Genomic DNA, 23778 nt, shown 5'->3' with positions numbered 1-23778 from the left:
TTAATTGTACATTTGATATCCGCTGAAAGCGGTTTATAATACGATGCGATAAATAACTAATATATTTTTTAAAAATATTACCACAAGCAAAGGGTTTTTCAAGTTCTTTTATATATATAGTTCATTTTATTAAAAACAAAACACAGAACCCAACAAGACATGTTTATTGGTTAGTTTTGTTAATCTAAATATAATAAATCCAGCAATCAAATCCCAAAAAATCCACGAAACTAAATCCAGGTCTCCAGTGAAAACACAAACAGTGTTAGTGAAAGTCAATCAAAAATTCAAGGCACTCATTTCAAATCTTACATTGATTGATGAGCTGCATGTTGATTGATTGATTGACTGCCAGGCTCGAGGTTGCGTGAGGAGGAGGGAGGTCAGAAAATGTTGTAAATATCTGCCGCGGTCATGCGCGAGGGTTCCTCCTCAACAAGCTTATTTAATTGTTGATTGATTGATTGTTGGCTCATTTGCAGTGAATTTACTGATTGATTGCCAGTCTCCATGACAGCATAAGAAACTTTTCTGCTAAAACAATCCTCAAATTCTAAATTTTCATCATCAGAATTATTTTCTGTGTTATCTATTCCTTCATAAGGAGCTATCACATCATTGTTATCATTATCTTGTCCAAGGTAAAATTCAGCAGTTTTCACTTCTTTATGAACACTATCTTCAACATTTGTTTCTGCGATTGTAGTTTCCATGCTGTCTTCAACTTTAGATTTAACTTCATGATGAGTATGTTCAATAATTTCTGATATATCTTTGAGAGATGTATACGAATTAACTTCTGTCTGGTCAGTGGTGTTGCTATTAAGACTATGTAGCCGTCTGTACTTCAGCCTGGCCGACAACAAACTGTTGGAAATATCTGTGCCCGACCTGGCCCGGAACCGCTCCTGTGGGCCATCCTCCTGAGTGGACTCAGACTTTTGGCGGATTTTCGACAGGTTCTCTGATTCTTCCAGGTAAAGTGACTGTTTGCGACCCTTCATCTCCTCCGAGAGTTTGAGAGCGCTGGGGAAATAGTCCTCGATGGCCAAGGACTGAGACTCATATCTATAGTTTAGATAGATAGATAGGGTCATAGTTTTGAGCAAAAACAGGGAATGTTCTACGAAAAGTACCAAGTAAGTTAACAATTCTAACTTTTGCAAGTATTGGCATACAATCTTCCACCAGTCAAAATGTATTTTTTTGCGTGTTTGTATAAAAATACCTACTGTTTTTTTTTCTCACTACCGGAAAAGTTTAGCAAGAGTCATGTTCTATGGTTTTATTTCAAAAGGTACAGAATGCTTTTCATAGAACAATCCCTTTTTAGTTAATAGTCCTTACATTGACTCTAAAAAGCAGTGAAGATAGAAGATGAAAAAAAGAATGATAGCTAGTAGTCTTAGTTTGTTACACAGAAATGAAGCACCAGTAAGAAATACATATTTTGTCATATAACATAAATAAAATAAACATTTGCTAAGTCTTTTAATGTTTTTTTTTCGTAACTAGTTAATATATCAAAAATACATAATAAAGCTTTATACTCAAATATATAACTTTTGAACAATTTAAATTATGACACTTAAAATTAGCACTATTAAAGAAACATTCTTTTCAGACCTTTATATTAGGCGTTTTCTCCCAAAGTGTCTTGTTGAACAATGACCTTCCCCTACCTTCTTTCAAAATAAATGTTTCAATAAAAATAAGGTAAGGTAAAGTTATATGGGGTACTGGGTAGCCCCACAGGGTTATGCAGGGGTAGGTTTAGAACCCCCCCCCCCCCATTATTTTCAATGTAAAATAAGCTGGGAGTGCAGCGGGGGATTTTGATGCTCGATAGGCACTTTAAGAGAAATCACCATATATATGCAGTGAAAAAAATAAAAATATACTTACGATGTTTGGAAATTTTGAGTGAGCTCATGCCTAAGTTCTCCCGCAGGGTTGATTGTGAATATTCTTGACACAGGGATACCTACAGCTCTGTACGCATACGCATCCTTAATTATACAACCTTTATAAATAACCTTGAAAATGTTAAAAAAGAAATTGGGATTTTCCATGTTTAAATAGGCAGGTTTTTTGGGACAGTGGCGGCTTTCAGCAATTGACAGTGCGCAATAACCAATGTTTCAATTCTTATTTAAAAGTAACAGGATGTCTGTCTGTGTATATGTTGCTTAAAATCTCGCTAACTGCTAAACCAATATGGTTCTTTTTTTACAGAGAAGCTCTTAATAGGTCCAGGGAAGGTCTTTTTCTATTTTGTGGCATCTCAACATTCCTAGGAGAAATCGTCACCCCCATCCCAATTCTTTAGACTTTTTATTTTTAAAACTTAACTTGAAAGTGGAGGCCCGAGTGTCAATTCCCCTTTTCCCCCTTAGTATCGCATGGGGCGTAACCGCCGTATTTTAAATAATCTACTTACGTTTGGTCTATTGCCATAGCCAGCAAAGAATGGATTCCTACCCTCAAACAATGACTGGATGTCCTTTAGACAACGAATTTTGAACTCTTCAGGATTTCTATCAATAACCTCTTTCCTGCAATTAAAAGAAATAATTCAATTTCGAACTTTTGCCTAATTTACTATTTTTAGAAATCAGATCTCAAATCGAGAAAACCGGAAAAAAATTTATTATCCTCATTAATCAAATTAAAAGGGTCAAAGGGACATATAAAATGACCAACAAACTTTTCATTTGTCATCAATTGAGATGCTTTAAAAAGAAATCCATATTATAAAAAAATAGTATTGTTTTGAAATTGGCAGATAAAGTACCAGTAATAATTGCTTAGGTATTTACAACGGATATAAAATAAAGTGGAAGTATTGACAGGGAAAAATTTGTCGTCAATTTAGCTTGCATTTATTAGTCAGTTCGTACATTCAAAAGGGAGTGGGGTAAAGGGGTGGATGGGAAGGGGGAGGGTACCTTTACTTCAGCTGCGAGTATTACTTTATTACAGTACATTAAAATCTGATGCAATATCCTAGTAATATATATATATATATTATATATCTATTGTATTTACCTGAAAGCGTGGATGAGTGATTCAGGATTGAGGAAGAGAGGTCCATCTGGTAGGCAGACATCCCCCTGGCGGACTGACTGCAGGTAATCCTTGGTGATACTTGCCTACAGGAATATCAGGATATTATACCAGGCTAATTTGGGGTTTTCGAGGAAGAAAAAGGGGGGGGCCATTGCCATGACATACCAGCAATTATATTTTGGGTTTAGAGATAATTTGGTAATTTTTTTTGGATGAATCAATAATTACTTTCGGTATCCTTCACGAAAAGCGGCGGGGGAACCACCACCCTCACTAAAGGATCATAGTGTTTTAGATGAAGAAGGGGAAATGGGATTTTAATTGTAAATACTTCCAAGATAAAAGCGTAAAAATCATAATTTTAGATTATTTAACATCATTAGGTAATTAACCTAACGTCTTTATAGAAAAAAAACACAAAATATTCTTTTTATTAATAAGCTATGTCACGTATTTATAAAATTTGAATAGAGATGAAGACTACAGAACTGGATTGTTATAATATCCTGCCTGGCCAATAGCTCTGGCGCTCAGGTACATGATGTGGTAGCCGTTACCCTTGATCTTTGTAAACAGCTGAGCTACGCCGCTCTGCGCCCAGTCTCGTCCTGGAAAATGCAAAATTTAGATTTTTCAATTCTTACATAAAAGTCTGTCTGATCTCGCTAATCACTAAAACGTTATCGTTCTCTTTTAAACTGTAGCTTCTCATAGGTCCTAGGACGGTTTGTAACTTTTTGGGGGGAGGGTATCAAAAATAACCCATCAAATACTTTTAAAAACTAAAATTTAAATTAGGAAAGGTTACTCGGTAAGTAACATCCAATAAGTAACGTCAATTTGGGTTGCTCTTTCCCTTGTCATTTATTGATAAGTTCGTTCATCCAGTAGAAGGGGAGTGGATGGGATAAAAGGGAGGGATGGTGTGGATCGTTATTTCAGCCCGCAACAAGTTACACTTTCTTAGAGTACATGATAATCTGGTATAAGGTACAGGTAATAATAAATCCATTAACTTACCAATGACAGGAAGAATATGACCGAGTACATCAGACTTTGTGATGGTTCCATCTATGTCAGATATTACAACTTTGTCTGTCCACTTCCACAGGTAGATATGGCACCTTGATAGATAGATTATATAGATAGTAAGATATGACCAAGTACTTCAGACTTTGTGATGGTTCCATCTATGTCAGATATTACAACTTTGTCTGTCCACTTCCACAGGTAGATATGGCACCTTGATAGATAGATTATATAGATAGTAAGATATGACCAAGTACTTCAGACTTTGTGATGGTTCCATCTATGTCAGATATTACAACTTTGTCTGTCCACTTCCACAGGTAGATATGGCACCTAGATAGATAGATTATATAGATAGTAAGATATGACCAAGTACTTCAGACTTTGTGATAGTTCCATCTATGTCAGATATTACAACTTTGTCTGTCCACTTCCACAGGTAGATATGGCACCTAGATAGATATATAGCTAGCTAGATATCCAGGGATGTTAACGGATAAGACAATGAACGATAAATTGATAAACATGATAAACCTTTCAGTAGATTAAAATTGTTGGTTGTCACGTTTGGACACAACTAGTTTTGAACTAACCAATAAAAATTCAGTAAAAGTACCCGAACTTTTTGAGTCATAGAATATTGACACCGTGAATATAAAACTTCGGATACCATTTGATTCGGATTTGAAAATAATAAATCAGATTTATTGCGTGTCGCAGGTTTCTTGAATTGACTTACTTGCATCTTGTAGTTCCCTGGAAGGCGGTGGTCACGCTGAACTCCGCCTCGTTCGCCCCTGGCCTGAGGCCCAACTCTGCCAACTTTTCAGCGGTCAGCCGGAGGGTTTTCTTACACCTGCGGGGGTCAGTCTCCCCATCACTTGAGGAGGCCTCTAGCACCTATAAAAGATTGAAAGTTTTAAGGAAAATAAATTGGTAAAAAAAATGACATTACATTTCACATGCGTAATTCAGATTTAGAGTTAAATGGAGGAAAAGGCGTTTTTTTCATGTGTCAGTGTTTTACCTTAGGTTAGGTAATATTGGGTAAATATGTAGCACCGTAGGGTTAGGGATTTCAACAAAGGTTAGGCTTAAGGGAAAAAAACAACAACAACCCATTTATTTTTAATCTATCTAAAAAATAAGTAAGGGTGAGGGTTTGATCTCAATATGCAATTTTAGGAAAAGCTTCAGAATTTTTTTTTCAATTCTAACTCAAAACATAGCTACTAAAAAGAGTATTATACCATGAATTATTTGAAATTGCATTGTTATCCAAAACATTTGCGTTTCAAAAAAATGCCTATAATAGATTCTTGCTTCCAAAATAAATTTACCTTTTGATTTTCTACGACAGGAGTCGGCATGGAGTCAGTGATAACTTGAGCTAACTCATTAGCAACTGGATCTACTAATGGTTCACCATCAACTATGGCCTGCGGTGATTGAAGAATTAAATATTTATGATCTAAATGATTGAAGAAAAGGTTATCTAGAGATTTAATTGTACATTTTAGAGTGGTTCAAGACTATTTTTCGGACCCCTTTTGTTATTGCAAAGTTTAATTTCGTGCAAATAATATTTTTATGTTGTATTTTTTTTAAAAAGAGGGGCTTCAAATTAAGGCTCAAAAAGTTTTAATTAAAAAAGAGAGTTATGAATTTTAAAGAGAATATTTATTCCATTCCTTGACGGGGGAGTTATTGTTGTCAGCTGTATCGGTTGTAGCAGCAGCAGCTGCCAGCTGGTCAGGATCCTTGCCAGCTGACCCGCCAAACCAGTTAAACCAACCAGATGTCGACTTCTTAGCCTTAGATCTAAAAGTAATTTCAATTTGTTTAAGGAGTTTTTTAGCGTTTTAGAATCCTATTATATAAAGCACTAGGTTTTTATCCCGTTTATTAAGATCTCGTTCTCCTCTGACAAATCGATTAAGCTTTAAAAGGTTAAGGATAGTTTTAGGCTACCATCCTTCCTCTCCCCAAAATTCATAGCCCCTGGTCCACTATGTGCCCAGGCAATGCAAAAACTCGAAGATTCCAAAAAATGCAATTTTGGATATTGGCTATTTTTATAGTTTAAGTTTAATCTTTTATATATTTGAGAAGGATTCCCAAAGCAAGAGGTGAAATTATCAATTACTTATGATTTTACAGCCTTTAGAAGTAGCCTACCTAAATATTTAGGATTTTGTAATAAAGCCTGACTATTAAAATTACATTTTATATGCAAACTTTATATTATCGTCAAATTACCAAAAATTGAGCTACAGTAATATATTATACCTTTTTTGAAAGCTTAATGAATATACTATACCATTTTAAATTAATTTTTATACGTTTACTTCTAAAACTTATGAAAAAATTTATGTCAAAGCATTCCCCCCTAAAGAAGCAGGAATTATAATATTTTGTCATGATACTCTCAACTTCAAATAGTTTGATCTTTTTTCAGCTAACGAGGCCGCATATCAGACCTTTACACATGTTTAACCAAGGCACTCAGTGAATGAATCCTGTTGGTTTCACTGGCGGCCTCGTTAGCTGAAATTTTTTTTTCGCATTTTTGTAGGTGCGGTCGGACCCATTTTACAGCAATTTTTACATAATAAAGACGAATTGAAATAACTTTTTACAAATCATTTATCATGATATTTATAGTTCTCGATGCAATTTTTTTTATACAATCCTTTATTCTTATTGCTTAAAGTCTCTAAAGGATATCCTTGCCCCTCCCCCCCCCCAACCCCTGGAGGGTGGGGGGAGACCACCCATGCACACCCCTAGGAATATTTATTTAAGGTATGTTATCGAACCTGTTGCTTCTAATCAATTAACATTCTTTTTAAATAAAATGAATATCATCTTAAATGTTTCAATTTGATAAAACTAAAACCTATTCCACTCCGTATACACGCTATATAGAAATAAAATAGTTAAGCAAACTTGTAAAGAAACTAAATGATTTAAACCAATTTGTTAATAAATATATATTATACATACATAGAGCCTATGAGTATGAAGGCCTAGGGATCTAATAGGATAAGACAATGGCCGATAAATTAAGGTACATTACCAATAATGATACACAAACTTACCTTTTTGTAAATTACAATTAGTGGTTGAAAAGTTAAGACACTCCACTTAAAAAACAAACAAGAAAATGTTATTATAAAACTTTGAGGACTAGAGTGATAAACAGCCCAATGACAGACAATCAATCCTTTGATAGCAAGGCCTTTGGATTAAAGTTTTTAGTGCTTTTGGGGTGATTTGTGATGTATTCGCTTTTATTTTTAAAACAAAGATTGTTTTGTCTATAAGTAGTGCAGCAATAACAGATCAATTTTTTAATGAAAAAGTACAGTAAATTATTTTACAAAATGTTATTACCATGTTTCTTTGTTTCAAGTTATTAATGTCAACAAACCCAGGGATCTAAAGGGATAAGTTAATGGCCGATAAATTGATGAACTTATCCAACTATGATACACAAAATTACCCCTTCTGTAGATTACAATTAGTGGTTTAAACGTTTGGAGACTCAACATTTGAAAAAAAAACAATTAAAATTCAGTAAAAGCCCCTAATGCTGTTAAACCAATGGATAATAAAACGATATTGTAAAGCATTGGGGACTAGTGTAATAAACAGCTCAATGTCCCCTCCCTCCCTGAAACAAATCAATTGAAATATAAGTATTTAATTAATAATTTATTTATGGGGAGGGGGGGGGGGGGGTTAAAATCTGGTAACTTGAAACACTACGTAACAAACCAGCAATTTTATTTTGGGCGCTACTCCCTTAGTTTTAGAGATAATTGGGTAAAATATTTTGGGTTGTGTCACCAATCACCCCAAGTTTTGGTATCTTAAAAAAACGGGGCGGAACCGCCGTTCACGGCCGTTTACCGCCACAACCAAAATATTTTTTTATTGTATTTCTCGCTGAATTAGGCAATTTGGAATCATTTGAGACCCAAATCATTTTAGGATGTCACTAATCACCCCAATTTTTGGTATCTTTGAAAAAAACAATGGCGGGCCCGCCGTTTACAGCCGCCGCCGCCAAATTTTTTTTTGGCATTTCTCGCCGAATTAGGCAATTTGGAATCATTTAAGATAATGTTGTTTTTTTTTGGCAGCGGAAAATGGCGGTTAACGGCGGGAGCGGCGATCCCACCGCCGTTTTTTTAAAAAGATATCAAAACTTGGGGTAATTAGTGACCCAACCCAAAAGATTTTACCCAATTTGAAGCAAAATTAACAGAATTATGAGTTTTTGTTTTATTTTGGAATTCTGGGCACATAGTGTGGTCCTTGCATAAAAGTAATAGGATGTTTATCTGTCTCAGTGTACCGAACTAATCTCACTAACTACTTCAGAACTGGTTCTTTTCTAAATGATGCTTCTCATAGGTACCGGGAAGTTTTATAAATATTTAGGCGAAGCAACTAGTTATATTAAAAGTACAGAGGTTTTAAATATTTTTCAATTTTAGTCTTAAGAAAAATGCAAGTCTACCTGTCCCCACTTGTAGAATCATTGGATTTATTTGGCGTGCCATCCGCCTGTTGTACAGATGCCGCGTCCAGGCTCAGGTTGACCGCCAGAGCATCCTTCGTCAGCTCGGCAATTACGTCGGCAGGTAGAGGTTCCTATATATGGATATGTTATTACTTGGATCTTACACCATATTCTCATATTCTCTAGTGAAACTTGTAGCGTAACAACGATTCCCACCTTCTAACCCTATCCCATCGTCTCCGACGGGATGAACGAACTGACCAATAAACGAGTTTCATGTTAAAGCTAAATTGACGACAATTTTTCCTATGTCGTAATATCCATGCACATTCTTCATAAATTTTCTTAATAATAAATATCAATATTAGCGTAGCTGTTCTATAGCTATATGAAATGTCAATTCGTCTTTTAGAAAACTTTATATTGTTAAACTGAATGTGAGGTTGAAAGTTTCAAAATATAGTTCAATCCTTTTTTAATGGCCAGGGCCATGAGGGCCACCAAAACAGGAATTAATTCTATAATTATTCTTTTCTTTACGCGGAAAACTATCTATCAAACAATGCTTTAAATATGCATCTCACATTCTGGTGTGGCTAAGTTTTATCAAAATAATTACCTTGTACAAAATAAGAGAGAATAGGATGGGTGCTGCTACGTTCCAGCGAGTATATTTCTCATTCATTCTCACAACTACCATTGGATTCATCCATAAGAAAGATTTATCTTCTTTCAACCTTAAAAATTATAGGTACATTAAATCTTAGTTTTTTCTCATTTTTTCGTCATTTTCATTAAAGTAAGAAAACAGAACTTTAAATATATTTTTACTAGGTATGAACTTGAAATTATTTGATAATTACGAACTCATGGACAAAGGTTTTATCACTGCTACATCAAAAACTAGAAGATACGCCCCTAGAGAGTAGTGGCCTCTTAAGTTGTGAGTTAAAACCCCCATATTTCAATTTTTCTAGGGGCGATTTCTCTTGGGAGGTTGGTTGTACCCTCTCAATAGTCAACACCTTCCCTGGACTTGTGGTAAGCTACATTGTAAAGGAGAACTATATCGGTTCAGCAGCTAGTGTGATACGTCAGTAAACGCAAAACGACAAAAATACTATTAGACATCCTGTCACTTTTATTTAAGGATGAATAAAAACTTACTTTGCAACAAAATCTTGGTGGTTCAACAGTTTCTCCTGGAACATTTCGGGGGTGATTGTCTCGCCCGGCTCAGTAGCCCCGGATGTCAGACCGCCGCACAGGGAGATGGCCAGGTCGGGGATGTGTGTCCGCCACAAGGTCAGCGGCAGGATGTCGTCGTCAGAGTCAGAGTTAAAGTTTCGGGAACGGCGAGAAGACTGTACATCTACAAATATGAAAAGAGTTATAAACGACAAGTTAAGTATTTTTTTACGTTTTGTTTTAGTAAAGGTGAAGAGTTTTAGTCCCAGCCCTGACCACGTCATTACGTCACCAACTGTTGCTGTGTCAGACACGTGACAATATATTAATAAGATGAGCAATACTTTAGTTCAATAACAAGATACAATTTAGAACTCTACACAACGGTTTTCTTATCATGTCTACGTGTCTTTTAGTCTATTTTACTATCTACCAATCGATTATATTATTACTTGGATGATGGTCCATTACAATTTACCACTCAGTCCGTCAAGCAGTTTTACTATCTATTACTTTGAAGTTTGATCTATCTATCTATCTCCTGTTTGTAACTAAGAACTAAGGCTAAAAACACACACACACACCAACACACAAAAGGACATAGGTAGAGAGATTACAACTCTGTCTGTCAGTCTCTTTTACTATCAATTTAACATGTATGTATCTTTCTATCTGTCAATATTTATGTTTGTGATAATCTAAGTATTATGGCTACGCACACATAACACACCCACACACGTACCTGTATTTATAATGCCAGATTGTGGAGACATAGGTAGAGAAGGTCCATTCCCACTCTCTGCATCATCATCCCGCTGGTGCTGGTGTTGATGCAGCAGGTGTACAGCAGCCAGACCATCCACCAGGTCGTCAGCTGGCAGCAGCACATTGTTGTCGGCTGGCTGCTCAACCTGGACAGCAGGACCTTCTACAATTTCTTCCAGCTCAATTGGTTCCTGCAATAGATGAAGTGAAAATAAAATTTGACCAACACAGGGTTTTATTCATTTTGGAAACTATGGAGGTACCTACCTAAGAAAATTAGTTTAAGTTGAGATTTGAAGTATTATTTCTTTCTTTTCTTCCAATTATTAATTGTCCTATCCCTGTATGAAATATCAGAGAGAGGGGTGGTAATGGGCTGTTTTTACACTAGTACCCAAAGTTTTATAATAACGTTTTCTCATTCGTTGACTTAACGACTTTAGGGGCTTTAGTAAATTTTGATGGGTTGACTCATCAAGTTGAGTGTTCATACGTTTCAACCAAATTTAATCTACTCAAGGGATAATTTTGTGAATCTTCATTGAGGATGTACATTAATTTATCAGCCTTTGTCTTTTATTCTTTTCCCTTAAGATCCCTGATAAAATAAGATGATTTAACAACAATACCTGTTTAATTTCCTCAACCTCTTCCTTGATTATGGAGGACACATCTAGTTCATCCTGTGCCTGGTCTGTCTGCAGGTCTGGCAGGATGGAATCTGTACCTGGATACAAAATTAGTTAGACAACTATTGTATGACAAGCTAGCATGTTAAAAACTTAATTTTCTTAATATCATTATCCAAGATGGCTTCGGAACTTATTAATATCCACTGGATTAGAACCGGTTGTTAGCTGCACTGAAAAATCATGTATAGCATCGTGTTACACCCAATTTTCCACGAATATTAAAATAAAGATCATAAGATTAATACCAGTTTTGTTAGCCTTGGCCTTCGGCAGGTCGGGGCTAACAAAACTGATTTTTATCGTAAAATCTTTCATCGTAATATCCGCGGAATGCTGCCTATGATACGATGCGATAAATAACTCTTTCTAAGTTTATTAAATAATAATTTTACCTGGAGGATCTGCGATAGCCAAGGGATCTTGTTCCTCTACTTCATTTACACTAAAATTTTTTAGAGTTGCAACACTTTTCTGAATTTATACATGTACTACTGTAATGGGATGATATACAACTATAGATTTACTTTTATTTGGTTGTTACACCAGATTATTATGTACTCTAATAAAGTGAAACTTGTAGCTTGCTAAAATAAACACCTCCCTAATTCACCCCCTTCCCTCCAATTGTATGAACGAACTGACCATTAGAAAATAAATGATCTCAATGTGCCCTTCCTTTCTAGTAAGGGCTCAACCACTTTCTGAAAAATAAAAATATAAAAAATACCTATGTGTAGATTTGTTATGGTCTTGTAGAGGTGGTAGAACATTGGGAGATAGATAGATAGCTGCTGTCTCTCTGTCTACTTGTCCACTAAAATAGATAAAAAATAGTTTGCTTTTAACTTTCCTTCTGTAAAAATATATCATTGAAATTTTTTTTACATTTTAATGCACGACAATTTATTTTCGACTGTCAAAAGAAAATGCGAAAGACTAGTTTATTGATGGATGGAATACATTAATGCAAACGTTAGAACTTCTGGATCTAAAGGGAAATAACAATGGGCGATAAACTATCCCAAAAGTTTTAAGCAAAAACATATTTTTGAAAAATCTTAATGTAAATTTAGAACTTCTTAAGAATCAGGTCCTCTACCTCTAGAAGTTAGAACTATACAAGGGTGACAACAACCATAAGAAGCGAGGCACAAAAAAATTATGGAGAGTACCAACGGACAAAGAAATTCATAGAGTAGAGTTGTCTGGGAATCATCTAAATTTTTTATATCTCTATCTTATACGTTAACGTTACGGACAGACTTTCAGACAAAGCGAATTATAGAGTATCTTCGGTACTAAAAATACGTCCAAGTACCTGATTAGATCATCCAGGTAGACACCCTTGGCACTGCTGGACTCCTCCTTCTTCTCCTTGCGTCTGAACCAGCTCCACCCCTTGTCTTTGTCCTCCTCCTTCACACCCGTGGGGGTACTTGTACAATCTTGTTGGGGCTTGGGAGTAACTTCGGATTCTACAACCTATAATATATACAAAATAATAATAAAGTAACAGGATGTCTGTCTGTAGCCAAAGATCTCGCTTAAACCTTAACCGATATGGTTCTCCTTTACAATGAAGCTATTTGTAGGTTTATTGGATCATGGAAAGAAAACGAAGTGGCGGGTTTCGTCGTATTTGCATAGTAGCTTTAATAGATTATAATTTTAAGTTAGGTAAATTGATTATCCAACAGGGATAGGAAATATGCCCTGCAGGGTTAGAGCCCCCAGCAGGGGCTAGAAATATATAATACAACAAATCCCGCTACTTCGTTTTCTTGCCACGATCCGGTTTATTTTAAATTTAAGGTTTGGGTACCTCCAACCTTCCAAGAGAAATTTCCCCTGCTGGAAAAAATACAACTTCTCCAACCTCAGAAAAAAAAACAATTTCTGTTGCAACTAGGTAGGTATACGGTTTCTAAAATTAAACCATTAGATTTCTCTTCCCTGAAAAGCTGTCGTACCTGAGAAGCAATAACTGCTTGGTGTGGGGAGGGTAGTTCTCCCCACCTCCAGGAGGTTTGTTCCTCCCTACTTGCAGCGCCTCCTGCCTTTTCTATCTCACTGTCTGAGGTGACGGGGGTGGAGGGGCGTAGGATTAGCCCAGGTGCCCCATTATTTTCTGAATAAAATAAACATAGGACATCTTTTCATTGTTTTCTTTGATTGACATATTTTGGCATTTGTCTTAACAAATCAGACTATTCTATTTATCCATTTGAAGACTTAGTTATATAAAATATTATTAAAGTTATTGATTTAAAAAGTTAACAATTAAAAAAGAATAGAAAATTTAAAAAATGAATGCAACTTCCTTGTTTGTTGACAAACTAAAATATTAAATCTTAATTGTAGTGAAATATCAATCAATCAATCAATCCTACCTGGTTCACTAAAATAATGGAAACTGGCGGACACTGAGTTGGTTTTCAGCAAATCCGGCCTCTGGACAATCCTGGCGTCCTCAGGGGCCAGTTCTACATCATCTATACTCCTAAATAATGGATATATTATTAATTGAAAAATAATCAACCCATTGTAGATTAAAATTACAAAACAGAAATTCATTTATGATTTTTTTATACTCTTTGTTTAAAATTGATGCGATACGTCATTTTTCAGTATAGCTCAGAACAGGTTCTATTCCAGCGGAAATTAATCAGATCCAGAGATATACTAGACGACAAAAAAACTTACTCTAGATTTAGTGGCACCCTGGACCCAATGAGTGAATTCTCAATGGCAGCGGCTGTGTCAGCTGTGACAGCAAACATGCTGACAGACTGGGGGGCGCTGGTGCTCGGCAGCGGGCCTGAGCCCTCGCGGATCACAGAGAATGGTCCTCCCTCCCGGTTGGGCATTACTACAATATTAGGAACAGTTAGGATTCAACACCTTCCAAAAGTATTTACCCCCTTTTAAGTACTCTCCTTTCAATTTTAGTAGCTAAGTTACTCTACAATTAATTTTATCAATCCGAACGTAACGCTTTGGGAATATGTGATTTTCTTGTCTACTTATTTTTTTTCTGTACCAATTTCTGCAAATTCTTTTCTATCTCTATCATTTTTTATGATTACTGAATAACTGCTGTTTACATCACTATGTCCGAAAGTCATTACATGATTTGTGTGCTTCGCATCTTATTAATGTTGTCATCCTTGTTAATTCAAATGTCAAAAAGTCTGAATCTATTCAAATGAAATCTATTAGTTATGTATCTGAATCTAACAGTTAATAATCTATCCAAATCTATAAGTTAATCTATCCAAATCTATTAATGTATCCAAATCTATGAATCTATTACCTGTATCTATTGGTGTAGACTCGGCACTACTTGAGCTAGGTTTAGGTGTTGAACTACTGGGCCCCGCAAGGGTTGAGGGATCAAATTCTAAATAAGACATTATGTTAGCTATGTGGCAATGAGTGATTTTGTTCTTGTTATATCCCAAATGATGATACACAAATTATTCCTTCTGTAGATTACAACTAGTAGCTGAAACGTTTGGACACTCAACTTAATCAATCAAACCAATCAAGATTCAATAAAGGCCCCAAAGTTACTAAAAAAACTTATTATAAAACTTTGCGGACTAATGTAATAAACAGATCAATGTTCCCTTCCTTCTTGATCTCTAATTTCCTAATGTTTAAATACCCTCTTAAAATATTAATGAAAATAAATAAACAATTACCTAGATTAAGATTTCTAGTTATTCTGGAGGATTTGCTGGAATTACTACCAGTGGAAGCGTTCATCCAGGAGGTTTGATCAACACCCTCATTCTCATCTAAAATAATAAACGTACAGACCTTTGTGGTTAAATTATTGAGTTGCTACGATTGCAATGTTACATCTAACAATGGATGTATGTAGAATATACATTATACGTGGATATTATGACAAGGGAATTTTTTTTACCAATTTAGCTTGATAGAATGGAACTTGTTTATTGGTCAGTGCGTTCATCCAGTAGGAGGAGAGGGTGGTGGACTGGGAGAATCGTTATTTTAGTCCGCTGGAAGTTTCACTTTGTTAGAGAACATGAAAATCTGGTGTAAGTTCCCAGTAATAATATATTCATTATTCATTTATCTAACTCTTTTTCTTTATAACTTTTATTTAACATCTAAAACAACTTGCAGACAAAGATCATGTAATCAAAAAGTTGGTTGTTGGATGGATGTTGTTTACCTGGTTTCCAAGATTCTACATCTGTAGTTTCATCTTCTGCGTCATTCACGTCATCCATGGGAAACATATCCTAAGCAATTGGTAAAATTTTGAGAGGGAACAATGGCTGTTAATTTCACTAGGTAGTCCCCAAAGTTTTATAATAAAGTTAGTTTAACAATTTTGGGGACTTCAGTGAATTTTGATTAATTTTTTTATTAAGTTAATGTTCAGACGTTTCAACCACTCATTTTACGCTATAAAGGGGATAATTCTGTGTATCATCATTGGGGATGTATAACAATTTATCAGCCATTATCTTATCCCTATAGATCCACAGGTAAATACAAATTATTTCAACTACATTATCGCTATTAATATGTATACGGACAACCAGAAATAATAATAAGACAAGATAGATGAGTAAATGAAACTTCAAAGTTTCAGTGATTTAAAGACAATACCTGTTCTGATTCCGCTGTGACCTCTTTGAGGCTTGACTTGCTTCCCTTCCTGCTATGCCGTTGATGGTTTCTTCTCCGCCTCTTTTTCTTCCCCATCTTACCCTTCAACCTTTCATCCTCCTGTGGCGCTCCCCCACCACTGCTCCCGGCCGTGGAGGGAAGAGGTGCAGGGGGAAGGGGGGCAGGTACTGTTGTTGCGTTGACCGCTTCACCACCATTTTGATTTGTTTCTGGTTCCAGCTTCAGCTAAAATATCTATTCATTATTTGATATCAATGTATCATTGTTAAAATTTATTTTTATCAAAAATGTTTTATGATTCGATATTAAAATACCTTAAATTAAAAAAGCACATTACCTCTAAGTTTGTATTGCTTGTTGATAGATTAGCACCAGATTCTTTCAAATCTTTGGCGAGCTCCTCAAACTAAAATATAATTCTTCTTTGTCTTTTCATTACGTAATTAGAAATACAGTATATCATGTTAAAATTACTATCTTATATTTTTAAATAGCTTGATATAAGTCTGTATTGTACAGTAAGATCTCATAATCTGCTAGACTTGTCGTTAAATCGAAGGATTTGACAAACCACCCAAAGAAAAATGTTTAAAGTAAAAACTAGAAAACAAATTGATGCATATATTCCCATAAAGCTAAGGCCAGGATGATTTCAAGAAAAGATCATGTTATCAAATTTCAATTGCAATTCTATTACATTCCTTTTAGCAAAATTGAGAGATAAAATGACATTAAAATGAGATATCCAGTAAGATTTGCACTGTGCGAATAAAGTTTTGCAAAATTAAGGGATGGGAAAGAAGGGATATGACAATGGACTGTAAATTAAACGGTTACCAAGGGTTTATTAACACGTTCTCTCATTCGTGGACTCATAAACTTTGGATACTATTCATTAATTCATGATGAGTTCAACAAGCTCAAACAAGCAGTTTCGAAACTTTTCTAACAACAATTCTAATCTACAGATATTTTGTTAATCATCATTCGGGTTGACAACAATTTATCATCCATTGTCTTATCCCTTAGGATCCCTGCATAGTGAGTAATTATGCAAGGAAATGAGATACTCTTAATGTATTTTTTACTTTAAAGATGATACATTGCATTTCCCTGTCATGATTTATTCCATTTCGTAGTAGCGCAGCTACTCTAGAACTATGATATGTCTGTACGTCCATACTATTAAGAATCTTTAAAATTGTTATTATTTTGTTCTGCTGCAATACCTACTTATGGGCATAATTGTATGGAGGCCTGTCCGTCGGAAGAAAACGAACTAAGCAATTCTAAGACCGATTGCACTTGACTTATAGATCTTATATGAGATTTTTGTGATTATGAAACTTATTGGCTATTGCCTATATAACTTATGAACTTGAATATATTAAGTTAGTACTTAAGTGGTAGACTAGAAACAAAACTATTCACCCAATAATTGAAATCAACATAAGGGTTAATTTTGTGTATTATCATTGATGATGAACAATGAACATGCATTAATAGTCCATCGTCTTATCCAAAAAGATTTCTGAACCTAATGAATCCACCAAACTTAAATGTGCTTACCATTTTGCTGTGCTGCAGCCTGTCCCACTCTCCCTGGCTGGGAATGGGACTCGTGGCCAGATCTGGCGTCCACTCACAGTCCTCATCATCAACCTCTTCAACAAAGAACGCGGCACCATTGTCATCTACACCATCATAAGTCAAGTTGACAATTTCAACATTCATAAAAATTCGAGCATTTTTCGCATGAAATTTTAGAAGATTTTTTTTTATTTCAGCAATGATACCTACAGGATATATGAGGATATTATGTCAGGGGAAAATTGGTCGTCAATTTACTTTGCTAATGTGGGTCTCATTTATTGGTCTGTTCGATCATCCAGTAGTCGGGTAGGGGATGGGGTGGATGAAGTAGAAAAATAGCCTAAAAATGTCCCAAGGCTTTAAAATATAATAAATGGCCTAAAACCATTCAGAGACCTCAGTGAAGCTTCAAAAGGAGAACCCTATCAGTTCAGTAGTTAATAAAATCTTAAGCTTCAGACAAAAAAAACCCTACTACTTTATATATTAGGATTAATTTATCAGTACTGTTATTTTAATAACAATAAATCTATTGAAATCAATGCACACTTTAACCCTTTGACTTCAAAAACAAATAGAAAACATTAAAACTCATGTTACATAAACTTTTTTACATAAATGGGTTCAAATGTACAAAAAGTTATGAAACATTTTTAATAAGTTAGCTTTATATACATAATATGTTTGCCACATAAAAAATCATTTCTATTAATCTTAGTTTGTCCTATTTCAAATAAGGCCCCATAAAAAAGCAAAAGCTTTCATTTTATGAAGATTTTATTCTCGTGTCTCTCATTCGATCGTTGACTTATTCATAAGTTGGTGCAAACTCTCCCAGAAGGGGCACCTAATTTTGTTTATGTGTACCTACATAATAAAATTTTCATCATTTATCTTATCCCTTAAAATCTCCAAGCAAAATTAATGTAAAATTAGTATCATAGCACTATGGTCTATTTAAGGGGTTTAGTGGAAATTTGGTATAGCTTTAATCAAATTTAAATATTTACAATTCTACCAGTCCGAATTCATTAAAATAAAAAGTTATGAGTAATATATTACATTAGGCAACTTTTTAAAGTTGGTCATGTATAGGTGCGTGCACAGGAATGTGATTGGGGGGTAACCAAAAAGGGGTGATTTTTAAAATATAATTTTTGTTACTACTCTGTTATTTTTAAAGATAATTGAACCAAATTTTTAACCTGATTCAATTACTACCCTAGATAAACGATTATTAATAAATAATAGGGATTTCCCGCCGAAACCGCCGTCTACCGCCGAATTCCGCCGTGTTATTTGCTACCTCATTTGGCTGTTTGGAGTCAATAAAAAAAGTGATATATTTAAATAAAAGTATTATATTACACCTTTTACTATCCACTTACAACTGCTTTTTAATGTTTATAATTTTTTTAAGAGAGGTTAGGTCGTTTTAAACTTAAAGAAAATGAATATTGAGACTGGATAATCGAGCTTCCAATTAAAGATATTGATTAATTTTTTTTTGTAAAGTATCTTATGTGTATTTTTCTACTTGTATAGTTTACCATTATAAGTATCTATTTAAATTTAGTACTGTCCCTCAAGGGCCTACAGGGGCCAACACCGCCACCCCCCCCCCCCCCCCTTTCTACTACCAAACCAGAAGTTAAAATTTTACTGTTTTTTAAGGTATTATACTGAGTTTAAAAGGAAAAAAGTATTCTCATAACTGACCAAAATATTTTTTTGTATCTATGCCCCCCCTTCCCCCCTCCTATCTAACCAAAAATAAGATAAACATCATAAAATTGATATCAAACAAAATTTAATTCATTTTAGAACAGTAAAGAAAAACCGGTAGACCAAGTAATAGACTAAAACAGTATTTGCCAGCTAAATCATAACATATCTTACAAAAAAAAGACAGAAGAAACGAACACATTTACTCTTTGAAATCTTAATGTTCTTAGAGTTTTACAGACAGATGAGGGGACCAAGTGAACTAAAGAGTAGATGCTTGTTGGTGAGCTTAACCATCACCAAAAAATCAGCTTTCTTACAAAATAAAACTGCTTAGTAGATCAAATTTTCCCTACAGATATCTTATGTCTGTAAGAGAATTAACAACAGTCCGACGGACCAAATAAATCTTACAGTAGATGGTTGTTTGTACAGATAATGTTCATAAAAAGATTTTCTTTCAACCGTCTTGAGTCGTAGCAAAGAAATTCACGATGTTTACATATCGATTCATACAGACTGACGGACTTTGCGAATGTGAAAGTAGCCACGCTACTACAAAATTCATTTTTGCACTTTCCTTCTAAGGACTAGAGTTGCAAACACTATCCCTAAACACTAAAATCAAAAAAGAAATGACCTATATGCAATAAATGTTTTTGTTTTTTAAAATCTGCGGGCGGCGGCTTTTTTTGCGGGAACTGCGGGTAAGTCGCGGTGTTCCTTTAAAATTATTGTTCCTCTAGTAATTACTGATTAATTTTAAAAAGTTTTACTCAATTATCTTTAATAGTAATGGAATAACAGAGAAATTAAGATTGCTGTTATGGTTTGTAATTCCCCCCCCCCCCTCAAATTTAGGTTTTACAGGCAATTTTCAGATTAAAAATTTTTAAAGTTGCGCTACCGACCCCACTCTGGAAACTTCACTTAAAGTTGTATTATATTCTCAAAATTTAGAATCATATATGGTTTGGTATGGGGTCGGTAGCGCAACTAGGAGTAAAATGAGGAAAACTAATTTTTTTTGCTAAATTTTTCAGTAAAAAAATGACGAAAATTTTTCCATAAATTTACTTTCAAAGCATAAAATTAACACTTTTAAGGTAAAATATATAATAAAAATGTTTTTATTTATTGATTTGGTATATATATTTGTAAAGAATATGAACGAAATTAGTTTTTAACAGATATTTATGCAAAAAAAAAATTATTTTTCATATCTAGGTAGAAAATAAAAAGTAGATTTTTGACCTTCAAAAAATATTGATTTGACCCAACTTTGAGATAAAAAAAACTTAGTTCCAAACGTTATTTTTTCTTTTCCTTGTCCATTATGCATGAGCTGGGGTATGTAAATCAATAATATCAAGTTAAAATAAGAAAATTTGATCATGACTTTTTTGCCAAATTTCCACCCTTAGACCGTTGTGCATAGAATAAACACTCAAGAAAAATTGTTTCTTATTACGCTTAAGTTGAAACTTAAAACATTCATGACAATAATACGCAGTAGACTGTCACAAAAATTTTGCATAGGCAGTGATTATTTTTAATAATATCCTATTCTATTAAGGTAACCGGATGTTTGTCAGTCTATGTGTCTGTACCGAAGAATCGAGGTAACCGCTGAACCGATATGGTTCTCTTTTACAATGTAGCTTCTTATTAGTTTAGGGAAGTTTTACAATAACTATTTTTGGGGGGAGTTACACAACACTCCTAAGGAAAAAAAATTAACTTCTTCCTCCCAAAAATTTAAAGAAAAAAATTGAAAACAGAGGGGAGGGAGACTTCCCCCCCACTTCAAGTGCATCTAGAGGCCTAGACGTTTGTAAAACTTTATATAAAAATAAAAAAAAGTTGAAGATTTTGACTTATAGAATATATTTCAATGAATTTCGCTGCTTAACAATTGCAGAAATTCTAAGTAAAATAATGAGAGTTGATACATTGTCCTACTTATTTGTTTTTGTGCATAAAAATCAAATTAAGCAAGCAAAAAGGCAGATATCCTAGTAAGATTGTTTGTCTGTAGCTTAAGATTTCAATAACTACTGATCTGATTGAGCTCTCAATTTTAGGTAAGATTCACATAGGTCCTCAGATGGTTATTTTTCTGTCGCTTTCCTAATTCCTTGATTACAGAGCTTCTAGATGCTAGGATCGCAGCCTTAAGTTTTAAAAGTATAACGAGTAAATATATTAGTATTTTTAGAATCATCCTTTTTTTTTTACAACAACGCAATTTAATTTTGAGCACAACAACATCTAGTTTTAGATTCAAAGCAACTCTTTATTAATAAAGACTTTAAAATACTTTATTACTTAATGACGTTCAAAACTTGTTATGACGGATTTGATCATAACCCCAGTATCTTATTCTTTGGCTAAAAAACTTAAGGTGCATTTGTTGAAATTTGATTAGTTGTTGCAAACTAGAAGTGCTTGAACTTTTCAACCATCAAGAAATGTAGGTACCTAAGAAAAGGGTTATTTCATTTTTGGAAGTATATCATTTTATCGACCATTGTCTTGTCCGTTAAGATCCCTGTGTAGTGAAGCCACGAAGCGGTATCACTAAAATTGCGGATTTTTAAAAATTGTCAACTTTCCTAGTTTCATTTGAATGGAAACCGGTTCCCCATTGATTGTGATATCAACCTGAAAAAGTAAGATTCATGTAATAGGATGTTTGCATCTTGTAATGTTAGTAAGAATTATAGTTTTAATTTTTTTCTTCTAAAAATCTAATTAAGAACTGTAGAGAAATGGCGGCAGAACCATCGCTGCCGCAAACGGCTGCCGTTTACGCCGCTTTTTTTGCCTTTTTCGCCCAGCTATTTTGAATCATAAGAGACAAACTTATTTTTATCAGTAACATTTTCATATTTTTTTCACTTGGTAAGTTTCGCCGCCGTTCCTTTGCAGTTCCACAATGTGCCTCATTAAGGCATCTGCCATGCCATATTCAAGTGCTGAAACTCTTATTTTGGTGGAGTTTTAGGTTTAGCTTTAAAAAGTGTCTAATCAGCTCCCCCCTCCTTTATATACCTATGTATGTCCCTTTAAATAATGGTATTAAATTATGACAATAAAGAACTTTGAAATTTAAAACTTTAATACTTCAATTTGTTAAAAAGTTGTTCTTAATAGTAAGTCATATACCTAATCAGGCTTATAAAGCAATTTTCATTAAGGTATTAAAGTAAAAAATGTGTTGTTTAAAAATGTGCTTACACTTAAAACAATGATCTCATAATATGATTAATTTATCTATCTATGTCCATAATATGTACACATTTATTTAAAAAGTTAATCTTATCTAAAATGATTTTGATAAGGAGAGTTAATATGTTGTTTACATTAGGAGTCTGATTATTAAACCTTTATAACAAGAAAATAGGTGTTCATAAGCAGAAGCAGGGAGTATTCCATTAAAAAGGATGACAACATCCACAAGTAACGAAGCACAAAAAATCATAGAATGTTTTAAAGACTTTTTTCATATTAGATATTTGTTTTGGTAAGGTCTTTTGTATTTAGATCTTTTGTTTTGGTAAGGTCTTTTGTATTTAGATCTTTTGTTATGATCGGCAGACACAAGGACAAAGCAATGTATAGACTAGATGCGCATTTGTCATAGAAATCTTTACTGAAAACTTTAAAAGTCGATCTTCAATAGCACCCGCAAAAATCACATTTTCCCCTTAGCGTTACGGACTGACTGACGGACAGACAAAGTGAACTAAGGAGTAGCTTCGCTACCGAAAAAAAGACTTATCTAAGCGAAATCTTTTAGTATTTCGTATTTTGCTTGCTTTTGTGTACTATGTGCGTAATAAACTAAACCAATCACCAGGAGGAAACACTGAAAAACGAAATCAAATTATAGAGTAGCTGCGCTACAAAAATATTTTATAAAATACTTACAATCTTTTCTCTAGCTTTAAGCACTCCGAGTTTTCCAAATCTGAAATAAAAAAACAAAAATTAGGTAATGTTTTAATTTATTTACTATAATATATAGTAGCAGGATATCTGTCTAAGCATGTTTTTTATTTGCTCAACTGTTAAAACGCTTTAGAGTGAAGCTTTTTAATTTGTTCACCTAAGAAAATTTGGCATTTCATAATATAAAATCAAAATATAGGTACCTAGTGTTTTTTTTAGCTTTAATCAAAACCTATAAAAAAAAAACACTAAAAAGCTTAAATTATTTGACTTTCCAGAGATTTTAATTAACAGATAAACTTAGCTTTACTTATCAAAAATGTACAAAAATATTTTTCCAAAATTTTCCTGATTTTCTTATCTATGTTATTCAAATTTTGAATGCAAGAATTTTGAATATGGAAAAGTACAGGAAGGTCAATTTACAAAAAATATGTATTCTTTAAAAAAATAGTTGCACAGATTCTTTTCAAGATAGTTGCCTAAATTTTAACTGTGAAGATTCCCTATATCAATGAGCATCCAGTATGTAATTTACTTTGTCCGCCATGCTACAAAATAAAA

The 23778-nt window shown here is 34.1% G+C and overlaps 1 protein-coding gene across 4 annotated transcripts in view; it reads right to left on the bottom strand.

Annotated features, from left to right (window-relative positions):
- The window catches only part of Lpin (phosphatidate phosphatase LPIN), a 52758-nt gene that overhangs the window by 3849 nt on the left and 25131 nt on the right, over positions 1 to 23778 (bottom strand). For 2 of the 4 annotated variants that reach the window (XM_080177244.1, XM_080177243.1), the window contains exons 5-32: positions 23194 to 23233; positions 21879 to 21924; positions 17512 to 17639; positions 16280 to 16348; positions 15922 to 16167; positions 15479 to 15548; positions 14979 to 15074; positions 14588 to 14674; positions 13978 to 14143; positions 13665 to 13774; positions 13245 to 13402; positions 12593 to 12756; positions 12002 to 12088; positions 11667 to 11716; positions 11212 to 11309; positions 10560 to 10773; positions 9797 to 10001; positions 9249 to 9366; positions 8627 to 8760; positions 5792 to 5919; positions 5439 to 5539; positions 4838 to 4998; positions 4090 to 4193; positions 3580 to 3677; positions 3049 to 3152; positions 2441 to 2555; positions 1906 to 2009; positions 313 to 1068 (exon numbers count right to left, since the gene is read on the bottom strand). In XM_080177244.1, the coding sequence (XP_080033370.1) occupies positions 384 to 1068; positions 1906 to 2009; positions 2441 to 2555; positions 3049 to 3152; positions 3580 to 3677; positions 4090 to 4193; positions 4838 to 4998; positions 5439 to 5539; positions 5792 to 5919; positions 8627 to 8760; positions 9249 to 9366; positions 9797 to 10001; positions 10560 to 10773; positions 11212 to 11309; positions 11667 to 11716; positions 12002 to 12088; positions 12593 to 12756; positions 13245 to 13402; positions 13665 to 13774; positions 13978 to 14143; positions 14588 to 14674; positions 14979 to 15074; positions 15479 to 15548; positions 15922 to 16167; positions 16280 to 16348; positions 17512 to 17639; positions 21879 to 21924; positions 23194 to 23233 (3886 nt within the window). In that variant the 3' untranslated portion in view covers positions 313 to 383. Of the gene's footprint in view, positions 1 to 312; positions 1069 to 1905; positions 2010 to 2440; positions 2556 to 3048; positions 3153 to 3579; positions 3678 to 4089; positions 4194 to 4310; positions 4432 to 4837; positions 4999 to 5438; positions 5540 to 5791; positions 5920 to 8626; positions 8761 to 9248; positions 9367 to 9796; positions 10002 to 10559; positions 10774 to 11211; positions 11310 to 11666; positions 11717 to 12001; positions 12089 to 12592; positions 12757 to 13244; positions 13403 to 13664; positions 13775 to 13977; positions 14144 to 14587; positions 14675 to 14978; positions 15075 to 15478; positions 15549 to 15921; positions 16168 to 16279; positions 16349 to 17511; positions 17640 to 21878; positions 21925 to 23193; positions 23234 to 23778 lie in introns of those variants that run through there. The other 2 variants (XM_080177245.1, XM_080177246.1) reach the window with 2 other exon arrangements.

This window comes from Acartia tonsa, chromosome 11 (genome assembly GCF_053477335.1).
Source record: "Acartia tonsa isolate MP-2025a chromosome 11, ASM5347733v1, whole genome shotgun sequence".
NCBI classification, from domain to species: domain Eukaryota; kingdom Metazoa; phylum Arthropoda; class Copepoda; order Calanoida; family Acartiidae; genus Acartia; species Acartia tonsa.
This window is presented reverse-complemented; position numbering and strand designations above follow the sequence as displayed.